Source organism: Rhincodon typus, chromosome 3 (assembly GCF_021869965.1).
Source record: "Rhincodon typus isolate 14 chromosome 3, sRhiTyp1.1, whole genome shotgun sequence".
NCBI classification, from domain to species: domain Eukaryota; kingdom Metazoa; phylum Chordata; class Chondrichthyes; order Orectolobiformes; family Rhincodontidae; genus Rhincodon; species Rhincodon typus.
Genome location: NC_063334.1, coordinates 27270785 through 27283412, shown reverse-complemented (window position 1 = coordinate 27283412; position 12628 = coordinate 27270785). Strand labels below are relative to the sequence as shown.

The 12628-nt window shown below is 38.1% G+C and overlaps 1 protein-coding gene across 1 annotated transcript in view; it reads left to right on the top strand.

Moving 5' to 3' along the window:
- The window catches only part of trpm3 (transient receptor potential cation channel, subfamily M, member 3), a 445569-nt gene that overhangs the window by 334307 nt on the left and 98634 nt on the right, over positions 1-12628 (top strand). The window contains exons 5-6 of the mRNA XM_048620080.1: positions 2653-2777; positions 4198-4369. Coding sequence (XP_048476037.1) covers positions 2653-2777; positions 4198-4369 — 297 coding nt within the window. The remainder of the gene's footprint in view (positions 1-2652; positions 2778-4197; positions 4370-12628) is intronic.

Genomic DNA, 12628 nt, shown 5'->3' with positions numbered 1-12628 from the left:
TGTTTAAAATTTCCACAATATAAGTTTTAAGACAACCCCTTGTGAAAAGTATATGGTGGCAGATGACTTTGGCATGATCCTTCTTCCTGGTGCAATTGATTACTTGGAGCAAAATGTGTTTTGTTCACCCTGTCTGTTTTATTTTCTATATCTGCTTTTGGTTTGGGTTTAGGCTTTTGCTCTCTATCTAGCCGCAATTTTTGTCTTTCTCTATTCATATGCAGCTGTTCCTTTCCTTTACTTATTTGTCAACGGGATATGGGCATCGCTGGCTGGGTCAGCATTTCTAATTTCTAATTGCCCTGGAGAAGATGATGATAAATTGCCTTCCTGAACTTTGGTAGTCCTTGTGGTGTAGGTACACCCAGAATTATTAGGGGACAAGTAATTTATGTCTGTCTTCACAACAGAAGGCTGAAAAAGCATCCAAAGATTAGTAAAAAGATCAAGGGTTAAAAGGGAAGGAGGAACTGATCATCAACACTATTGAAATAGTAATGAGCATATGAATAGAACTTAAAGCTAACAAGCCCTGTGGAGCTGATGATTCTGCATAGATAGTGATTTCAGGTATCGCTGCCTCAGCGGGTTTGGGCTACAAAGTGAGAACAGCACAATAGCAGCTGCAGCCTTCTGTTCGATCATTATACAATCAGTACTCCTGGCCTGTCTGCTGCATCTCAGTCATTTCCACTGATTCCACTTCAGTTCAGGAAAGAGTTTGTGTATAATATGATTACTAGAGCACACATGGGGCATGGCTCAATTTAATAATCAGCACATGTGCAAGGGGTGCAAACTATGTCCAATCTGTCAACTGACAAACAGGAATAGGGATCAGTGTCTGTGCTTAATGTTAACTGACACACTGCAATAGGGGTCAGCCTGTGTATACTGTATGTTAACAAACACACAGGAATAGAGATCAGTATGTGTACAGTCTGGCAACTGACACATAGAAATAGGGATTAGTATGTGTACTTAATGTTAACTGACATACAGGAATAGGGATTAGTGACTGTACAGTTTGACAATTGACACATAGAAATAGAGATCAATGTGTGGAAGTGTGACAACTGAAACACAGAAATGGGAATCAGGACGCAGGAATCGATGGGCACAAGTTTCATGCAATGTCTGCACCATTTTTGGAGTCTGTATGTCTCCTGAACCCCTGACTGCTCCATCGACATAGGTATTCCTCTGCCATCCACCAAGCATAACACCAAAAAACACCCATTTCCTGCAATTACACACTAAAATTCTAGGCTCAGCATATCCCATTGACACTATTTCTGGTATGCGTAGCCAGTAGTTTATATTTCACCCTTAATAAGACACACAGAATATTTTCTAGCTTTGATGTGGCATTGTGATTTCTTTCATGAGAAAGATAAAAGTTTCCAAATTAGTTTTTTTTGTCAAACATATTGTACTCAGTGTGTGTAAATGAGGCTTTGATTCAGAATTTAATTTGCATATCATCACTATATAAAGGGGAATTTCAACAAAGGAGAGGGGTGATGCTTCAATTTTTTAATTCTACTTTTAGTTCACTTTTTTTTAAATGTCCAGGCTGATAAGTTCCTGTGGAAAGGTCAGCTCAGAAAATAGCGTAAGTATCAGTGTCATTTCTGCCTGAGTGTAACTCAGGAACTAGTAGCGACAAATCAATGTGCCATTTAGAACAGTTGATATCTACAGCTGAGATCTAATACATTGTCTCTGGCAGGAGAGATTAAGCAGAAAAATTCAGACAATGTAGAAAGAATGGAATTCTAGAAAATGAATTCCAACAAATGTAGAAGTTGGGAAGTCGTGTTGAGGTTGTACAGGACATTGTTGAGGCCTCATCTGGAGTACTGTGTTCAGTTCTGGTCGCCCTATTATAGGAAGGATATTACTAAGCTAGAGGGGATTCAGAAGAGATTTACCAGGATGTTGTCAGGTGTGGAAGGCTTGATTTATAATGAAAAGCTGGATTGGCTGAGAGATTTTTTTCCACTGGAGTGTTGAGAGGTTCATAAAATCATGAGGGGTATAGATAGGGTTAATGGCTGGTGTCTTTTCCCTAGGATGGGGGATTTCAAGACTAGGGGGCATATTTTTAAGGAGAGAGATTTGAAAATGACACAACGGACAAATGTTTTACACAGAGGGTTTTACACAGGAAGTGGTGGATGTGGGCACAGCTACAATGTTTAAAAGACACTTAGATAAGTACATGAAAAGGAAAGGTTTGGAAGGATATGGGCCAGGAGCAGGTAGGTAGGTCTAGTTTCCATGCTCTATGACTCTATGAGTTGCACAGAACTAATGGAAAATGTACTGAGTAATTACTGATGGATTTTTGGAAAGTGGTCTCGAGTGTCAAGATGGCCAATGTTGACACTCCAATATTTGCATACCAAGATCTCAAGGGTCAACTTTGACCAAGCTTTTATTGCCTGTCCTAATTCTTTGGTTCAATCTGAACTTTGCGTGGAAATAGCCCTTGTGAAAGCCCCTTAGGATGTTTTGCAGTGTTAAAGGTGCTAAATAAATGCAAGTTATTGTTGCGATTGGTACAAGAGGTAATCATCAAAATGAGGACTCCGTTGTTCCAATCAGCTAAAATGGTGCTGCAATCACATTTCTTGGGTTCATTTTTAGGGGTCATTCGCCATGTAGGAGATGCACTGAAGGACCATGCTTCAAAGTCCAGAGGAAGAATCTGCATTATAGGCATCGCTCCATGGGGAATAGTGGAGAATCAAGAGGATCTGATTGGAAAGGACGTGGGTATCTTGTCTCTTACCTCCTCACCAGTGTAACTGGAGTTGTTACAAGAAGGAAATGCCTTTCATAACGTAAAAATTGTCCCTAAAACCCATCTGAAATCAGTTCCAACACAAAAAACTCATACTATGAAATACTATACAAAGAGAACTTTAGCCTAGTCAGGAGTAATGGCTGTTTTGGATAAGTTTTACGGTATATTTCAAAACAAATTTAAAACTTCTGAATTAATTGAAGTACTGCAGAGAAAATGATATTACTTTGGCTTTAAAATCAGTAAAAAATAAATCCAACTTTGGCATCTTGTTGGAACACTTCCAATCAAAAATTCTTGCCTCAAATAAGGCTAAATTGAAGTAAGGTTTTATCCTAATCCCAAGATCACAAAATGCAATATTGAAATTAACTTTTAAGATGTAACGACTTTTTTTTAATGGTATGTACACTTACATTTCCAAAAGTTCAATATGTGTATTTTTTGTTCCTCTTTATCTTCTTCAAATAATATTTTCTTTTTTGCTTGTGGAAGATTACAAATATTTTGGCATGCATGAAATCACAGATCACCTCGCTACAACATAATCCTTAATTCTATTGAGATATGAAGAAAGAATTCTCTTATCTGATTGTCTGGACAGTAATCCCTAACACAGTCCAGGTTCTGAAAGCCCCATTTGAAATTGTATTGGCTATCTATTAATGGCTGTAGAATAGTATCCAGCAGCATCTTTGCTGGAATAAGGGAAATTAAATGGATGCAGTTTTTCACTGATCTTTATTCTAACTTATTACCTGCTAAAAAATTGTACCATATTGTCCAGGATATCTCTCCACTTTGATGCAAATTATTTCAATTTATTTCCACTCGCTTTAAAAATGTTGTAACAGTCTTTGTTTGCCTTGGCCCATTATCTAAATAAAAATATAACAGGAGCTAGAAATCAGGACACAAAAGAGAGCCATCTATCTTTGGCATCTCAATATAGACCCCGATTTGGCTCTCAGTGTAGCAATGCCTAGAATTTAAAGTTCTCATCCTTGTTTTTCAATCCTTCCATGGTCTTGTGCCTGCCTATCTCTGTAATCTCCTCCAGAAGAATATCCAATTTCAGCCTCTTGAGCATCCCCTAATTTTAATCATGCCAGCATTGTTTGATGTGCCTTGAGATGTCTACACTTTACACTCTGGGATTCCTTCTCCAAACCTCTGTCTCTCTGCTATTTTCTTCTGTGCTACGAAGTTCTTTCAAACTTACCTCTTTAACCAAGCTTTTGATCACCTGAAGCAGTATCACCTCATGGACTCAGTGGTCAAATTTGTTTGATAATGCTATTGTATAGCACCTTGGCACATTTTGCTATGTTAAAGGCATTGAATAAATATAAGTTGTTTTTGTTGGTTAATATGTCTTCGCACAGGTGGTCCGGCCATATCAAACAATGTCCAACCCCTTGAGCAAGCTGACCGTGCTGAACAGCATGCATTCACATTTCATCCTGGCAGATAATGGCACAACAGGAAAATATGGAGCAGAAGTGAAGTTGAGGAGGCAACTGGAAAAACACATTTCCCTGCAGAAGATTAACACCAGTGAGTACTTCAAAAAGGAGACAGATTAGACTTTCTGAAAAACAACTGTAGCAAAGGATGCAAGTGTTCAGAACTAACCGTTCTCTTAACAGAGCACAGCCACTGTGATCAATGCTGCGCTGCCAACTACAGTTAATGTGTTTCATTAAGAATCACAAACTGCTGGATTAAGCCTCCTTGTTTTTAAATCCCACCACAACTTCACCTTCCGTTCCCACGGTAACCTTCTCCAACTCTATAACCAAGTTCTCTGTCGCCTCCAATTCTGATTTCTGATGCATTCCCTTCTGAGCATCCCATAATTGATGGCCGTGCCTTCAGCTGCCTACATCCTAAGTTTTGGAATTCTACCCCTGTGTGTCTCTGCCTCTTTCTCCTCTCCTTTAGAATTTCTTAAAACCTACCTCTGTGACTCAGCTTTCGGTCTCCTATTGTACATTTGTTCTTACCTGGCTCAGCATCACATTTTGTCTGATAATCTCTCTTGAGAAGTGCTGGTGCTATTTCACTAAATAAGGCAAGGTGAGTTGTTTGAAATCAGATGGGGAAGATTTCCTTCGTGCAGTGCTTAAAACATTGTTGGCTATTCGCCTTGTAACCCAATTTACAATTTCACACAGTGCACAAAGGATATCAAAGTCATACTTTGGTCGCCAATCTCAGGCATTATTATTTTTGTTTAAGATAGCAATGAGGAGGCATTTCTTCTCTCAGGATTTTGTTAGTCTATGGAATCTCCAGAGAACAATGAAGGATGGGTCACGGAATTTATTCAAGCCTGAATTAGACAAAATTTCACTGACAAGGTAGTCAACGTTTATGGCAAAGTGGATTGACTACCTAGGGCTCAACTGAAGGACCATGGAAATCTCTGGGTAGTCCATTCCAGGAAAAATGTTATTGACTTAGAAAGAGGGTACAGAGGTTTGCTAGTAGATTACCAGTGATAAAGAGTTTCAATAATGAGGAGGAGATGTTAGAAAGGCAATCTTTTCCTTAGAAGTGAAAATGTTAAAAGGAGACCTAATCAAGGCCATGTGAATGATGGTAGAATTTGGTAGTGTGAATAGGTCAATAATTAAGGGTTCATAGATGGGGAGCTGAGGAAAATTCATTCACTCAGTTGTTGGGATCGGGAAGGCTGAAGCTGATAAGGTGGTGAAAGCTGATTTTGTAAATTATTTTAAAAGGAAGTTGGACAGGTAGTCATTGTGAAGAATTTACCGGGATGTGAGACTGGCCATAGCTCTCCTTTCAAAGAGCTAGCATCAGCAATGTAGGATGAGAGGTGTCTTTCTGTGCAGTAAGTTTCTAAGCTGTCCAACAATGGGCATAAAAGATTTCATGGCCATGCTTAAATAAGAGTAGGGAATTTTTCCCCTTTGTCCCTGGTCAGTATTTATCTATCAATTATCATTGCTAAAATGAACAGATTAGTCATTTATCACTTTGCTGACTCAGAGTTTACAGTGTGAAAATGTCGGCAATTGGCCACATAACAAACATGATGTCAATTTTTGCATCAATGAAAACCAGACCAATGCATTAATTGGCATGATTGGTTCATGTCAGGAAAAGAAACTTCAAAAGTTCTTACTAAAATTATTCCAGACTGTGTTTGCCAATGGCAACTCTTTAGAAAATGACTTCACACTACTTCAGAATTTTTTTATCATTGAATGTAGTTCAATCAAGATCAATTGTGAATATTGTAGGAAGTGTCTGAGCTGTCATTTTTTCTCATGTTATTATTCAAAGGCTTGTGTCCCTGTAAGAGGTAGCTTGCTATGTATTGCTGAGTTGCCATGACATAGCAACATCAACATAAATGAATCACTGAAAGTTTAACTTGAGCTGCTCATGCACCAATACCCATTGATATCAGGCTTCAACTACCCTGACAGATCATCTGTACTCTGCAGATTGGTTTTCGTGGAACTCTGTAAGAACATGCAAAGCTGCTTAATTCTGTTGGCAACTTGTACTGAATTGACTTGGGATCTAGTTTGAATCAGGACTAAGACACATTGCCTTGCCACTACATTGCAGACTATAGACTGTACATGGACTAACAAGCAGCTTACAGGGGACACAAATTTAAGTGAATTAGCATAAAGATGAGAGGAAAAAAATGAAAAAAAAATCATTCAGTGTGTTGTGATTTGATGGCAGAAACAGATTCAATATCTTTTAAGAGAGAATTAGATAAATATCAGAAAAAATGATCGAAGTGATGCAGAGAAAAAGCAAGGGAATGAGGCACATTGGATAGTTCTACCAGAAAGTCTACACAGTTAAGGTGGCAATCTGTGCCAAAAACCCAACCATTTTGTTAAAATTCCCAATAAATATGCAGTAATTCAGTAAATAGAAATTTCACCTAGGTTAGATCTTGAGCTCAAAACCCAGGCCAATGTTCCCAACACAATACTGAAAGAGTACCATAGTCTCAGTGATGTAGTCTGCCACCTTAGGTGGCTATCAAGGATCCCATGGCTTTATTTAGCAGAAGAGCAGAGGTGGTCTCTCTGATACATTTTGTCAATAATTATCCCGCAACCAAAGTCACTTAAAAGAAATTTACCTGGTCGTTTATCACACTGCTATTTAAAATTGTAACAACATTAGAAGTAGAAGCAGGAGTAGATCATTTGCCCATCAACCCCATTCTGCCTTTTAATAGGTTTATGACTGATCTGATATGACTTTCACTGTCTGATTCCACAACCCATAGCCCTCGACTCCATTGTCAATCACAAATCTGTCTGGCTCAACCTTGAATATATTAAATGACTCACTCTCCACTGCTCCCGAAAGGAGAAAATTTCAAAGACTGCCATCTGCCTAAGTACAAATTCTTCATTATCTGCATCTTAAAAGGGAGACATTTTTTAATTTTACACTGTAGCTCCTGTTCTAGATTTGTGAAATCTGGAAAATTAGCTGACACGTTTTCCTATAATACAACAGTGACTAGTTTTCAGAAAGTAATTAATTCGCTGTGAAACACTTTGGAATGTTCCAAAGTTATGAATGGTGCTAATAAATGCAAGTTCTTTCTTCCAGACTGTACATATGAACTTATGTGACCTGTGGACTTCCCTTTGTCATCCTATGCCTGGGAATATATGAAGGGGCTGGGAATGCAAAGGGATGTTCAATAGTTACCAATGGCATCCCATTAATCGTTCCACCTGGATTAAGCCCATTATTTGTAGGGTGCTAATCTACATGTGACTCCTGACTCCACATGCTGAGTGAATGTAACATGTTAACATAGCCTTTTATTCAAAGAGAGACAGCACCCCAGATTTGTTGTTCCAGTGGAGCTACAATGTCACATTCCAGTAACCACTTTGTTTGCTCTCTGTCTTTCAAAAAGTCACGCGACTTGTTTTCTTCCTTTCAGTGGTGTGTTTTTGATTTCAATGGCTGGCGTGAAGCTGCGTGTAATACTAAGGAGGAAGATGTATTTAAATCGGCAACTGTAAACATCAAATTTGAAACAAAAGTGTGAACTCGTAACCTTTTTCATAAGATTTGGTGATGTTAATGATAATGTTCTAATAGGGATTGATTATGTGGGTGAATTGAATAACTCTATGGGTGGATCGATTAACTCTGTGGTTTAGTTTATTTTAAAATACGTTGTCAGTTATAAAGCAGACATTAGAGATGCAGCTTGCAAGCACTGTGGATGAACTGCCAGGCAGAGTCACGACATTATACGCACAGGCCGCATGGAGTCATTACAAGTGAACTCGTTTAAAGGCAAGCTACACAGACAACAGATATAATTTTTCCTCATTGTGTAGTAAAAATAAAAATGTGCAACAATCCTCTATTCAATAGAAATAGAACATACAAAATACGATTGGTATAGTTATGCACTGGGGTTTATTTCTAGCAGGATAGAATTGAAAGTAGATAAGTTAGGTTAAACTTAGACTACACTGGAGTATTGTCCACAATTCTGGGTTTTCGTATCATACATCAGATTTAAAGGCATTGGAGAAAGTCTAAATGAGATTTACAGGAATGTTACTGGATCGGGGAGATTACACCTGTCAGGAAAGACTGAATTGGCTGGGGTGGGGGAGGGTCTTTTCTTTAGAAAAGAGAAAACCAAACATTTACCTGATGAAGTTGCTTAAAAAATATGAATAGATTTTATAGGATAAGTGAAGAGAAGATATTTTCAACTTTGAGCGAGACCAGAAGTGGAGCCCATAAAACAGTCACTAATAAATCTAACAGAAAATGCAAGAGAAGAATTTTGTTCTCAGAAAGTGGTAAGGATGCATACCTCACTTACACAGGGAATAGTTGGTGCAAAAAGTAGAAATGGGATTGAGGGGAATGGGAACTTGATGGGTAACCCAAATTGGAAGAAAGTGAAATTGGTAACAGGAAGTAGAAAATCTGCTAAGGGCAATGGAAGAAAGGAGAACAAAGCCAAGCATCACATATGCCTTGAATGCAGAATGACATCAGAAAGTAAAAGTTAAGAGCAACTCTACCTGAATGCATGCAGCATTCACAACATGATAAATAGATTCATGGGATCCTAGTTATCTTAAATGGTGGATGGGAAAAAATTGTGGCTGTAAGAGTGATCTTTCTTTAAAGTTTTTTTCAGTGCTGAGCTGATTTCCTTGATATCTTGAAGAAGTAATTACTGTTTTATAAGCTCTTGCTTTGTTTTGGAACTTTGAAAGAAAGAGATCAAAACAATGGTACTTTAAAATGGGAGAAAGAGAGAGAGCAGTAGATCACGTATGAGGTTGAAAAAGGAACAGTGAATCTTCACAGCTGATTGCCTATGCTGTGAAATTACAAGCATCTAAAGGTACAAATTAAAGTAATGGTTATGATACAATTGCCATTCCAGAAACATGGCTACATGGTTCCCATGCACTTGGTGATATTCACCTTTTAAGAAGGACAGACTAGAAGGGAAAGGAGGTGGTGTTGTGTTAATAATAAAAGATGGGTTCAGTATGTTAGTAATGGAGGATCTCAGATAGGAAGAACGATGTGTAGATTCTGTTTAGGTGGAACTCAGGAACAGAATGGGCAGCAGACTTCAGTTGGAGTTATTTATTGGCCACCAAACAGTTTTGGTAGTGGGGAGCATGGTATTAATCAAGCTTGTAGCAAAGACAATACAGTAATCATGGGTGACTGTATATAGACTGGTTAAACCAGATGAGCACTAGAGCTGTAGAGAATGCGCTTCTGGAATGTGTTAGGTTTTTTTTAAAGCAGCACGTTAAGGAGCCGACTACAGGACAGGCTATTTTAAATCTAGTATTATACAATTTAAAAGGCCTAATTAATAATCTTATAAATGAGTGTATAGAGGTGAATGATCATAGCATGATTTTACATTATATTTGAAAATGAAGTAGCTCATTCAGAAGCAAGCATGTTAAGTTTAAATGAGGGAAATTATGAAAAGGTGAGGCCTAAGTTGGCTGAGGTGGATTGGGAAAATACATTAAAAGGCATGACCGTAGTTAGCCAATGGACTGTCTTTAAGGAACTATTGCATGACTTACAGGAACTATAGGTTCCTTCAAAGTATAAAAACTCGAATAAAAATCAGTTAACCACAGGTAACAAAGGAAGTTAAGGATTGTATAAGATTTATAAGGCTTATAAAAGTGGGCAGAATTAGTCTGATGATTGGAAAGTTTGTGGAATACAGCAAAGGAGGATCAAGAAACTGGTTAGGAAAGGCAGAATAGAATATGAGTGCAATCTAGGAAAAACTTAAAAATGGGCTTTAAAAGCTTTTATAGGGATGTAAAAAGGAAACATTTGGCTAAAATGAAAGTGGGTCTATTACAGGCAGAGTCAGGTAGAGAAGCTAAATGATTACTTTGTGTTAGTTTTCACTGGGGCAGATGCAAGAAATCTTCAAGCGTTAGAGATCCAAGTAACTAGGGCAAATGAGGAGTTGAAACTCGTGGTTGACAAATTTGTTAGAGACTTTTTTTTATGACGTTACTCACATAATTGATAAAGAGGAGTCAATGGACGTAGGAAACTCAGATTTTCAGAAGGCTTTGGATAAGGTCCACAGAAAGTTAGAGCAAAATTAAAGCACATGAGATAGTGGGTAATGTATTAGCATGGATTAAGGATTGACTAACAGACAGAAAACAGGGGTTAAGAATGAATGGTCATTCTTGCATCAGCAGGCTGTGTCCTTACTCACCATCAAGTCCAATACACACATCCCTTTGCTCCCTAACCTACAATGACTGCCAGTCCGGCAATGTCACAACTTAAAATCCTTATCCGTCGTATTGAATCCTTACATGATCTCGCCCCTTCTTTATCTCTGAAACTTCCTCTTAATCCATATCCCTCTGAGACAGTTATCTGAGTTCCTCCACATTCTCCGCATCTCCAGTTTTCTTTGCTCCAGTATTGCCTTTAGCTGTCTAGGTCCTGAGCTCTGAAACTGCTTCCCTAGACCTCTCCATTTCCCTTCCTCTCTCTGCTTCTCTGAGGTGCACTTGTTTTACAGGGATATAAGGATCTGAACGAGTTAATACTGAGGTGTGCCTTAAGCACCACCCAGTACGATAATGTCAAGTTGACTTGGTGAGAGAACAACTTAGGATCTCTAAGGAATAAGACCTACCATTCAAGTTCTCTTACAGCCTCTAACAATATCTACCAGATCAGAGTAACTTGTACATAGTTGTTATCATGCACTGAACTTCATCTTGTTCAAGACAAAAGCCTTATCTCATTGGAACAGCAAATAGTTTTCCTTTACTACACCAGATCGTGGGGTCTGTAACTCCCTACTCTAAAAAAAGGATGATGGCAGCAAATCTACCCCACAGTGAACAGTAGTCTAGACAGGCTCATACAACACCTTAAAGCTTACCTTTTCCACCAAACCTTTGACTGCCTATTTCCTGTGAAACATCTGGGGATACTCTTTTATGTTAAAGCTGCTAAACAGATGTAAGTTATTGTTAAATGCAACCGAACAAAAGAAGGAGGCACATCAGATATTCTGGTGAAGCGACAGATTCTTCTATTAAAAGGTTTCCATCGAGAAAATTAACCTGTCTACATTTGTCAGATACACTTGGATGCATGATTGATTTCATGCATTTTTACTTTAGATTTACAGCATTCATAATTTTAGCTATAAATTTAAGTGATATTTTGAGGAGAAATACAGCTTTTATTTCAGAATGGGAAGTATTGAACATACTTTTTGATCATTTTCTGTTCCGTGCAGAAATCCAACATGATAGTCTGATATTTTAAGCAAGTTAACTATAAAATGTGCACTGATATTAGTTTATCTTTATCAGCCCTGGTTGTGTAGTTAGTTTCTGAAGTATGTCTCTAGAACAAAACACACTTGATTTATTTAATTTGTAAATGAAATTAAACAATTAATCAGAAAATGGAACAACTTCAGTGGAGTCCCAGAAGAAAATAAGGTGTCTTATTCTCATGTCCTGGCTAAGAGTAATCCCTCAACCAAGATCGATAAAACAAATTATCGTGGTCACAACTGCATGGCTATTTGTGGGATCTTGCTGTGCATGTGTTCACCACCATGCTTCCCACAATACATCAGTTACCACACTTTGAAAGTATTTCATTGGTTGTAAACCTAAAGGCAATGATAATAGATACAGGTACTTGAGGAAGCCTTCCAGCCCTGTTCCACCTTTCAATTAGATCGTGCTGATCTGTATCTTTCCTCTGTTTACATGCCTTAATTCTGTAACAGTTAATGCTCTTGGTTAAGTAATATGTTAATACAAAAACACTGGGTACAAAACCATTACAGCTACCTTTCCTGCTCTGTACTCCCTGCAAATGCATCTACTCAGTGTAAACACAGAATTATAGCATTAAAGGGCTTATTGTCTCATTTCCCGCAGACTCACTGTGTACTAGAAAGTTGGCACTCTGGCTCCTGTGCTAAAAAAACAGGGTAATTGAAACTGAGCCTTCTATGTAAAAATGTTGCAATATACCACTTTCTCTGCTTGAGCAGATCAGGCATGCTTCATGAGCTAGGTTCAATACACTTAACCATTTATCTTAGCTGGTTATTAGAATATCAATAATTATCCTATTAATAAAACATTCTACTGACTTATATAGTGATATCATACCTAGGTACACAGCTAATGAAGTGTCGCAAAGTAGGAAATTTCATGGTCAGTTTGTGCAAAGCAAGATTCCCAAAAGAGCAAGGTGATAGTGTTA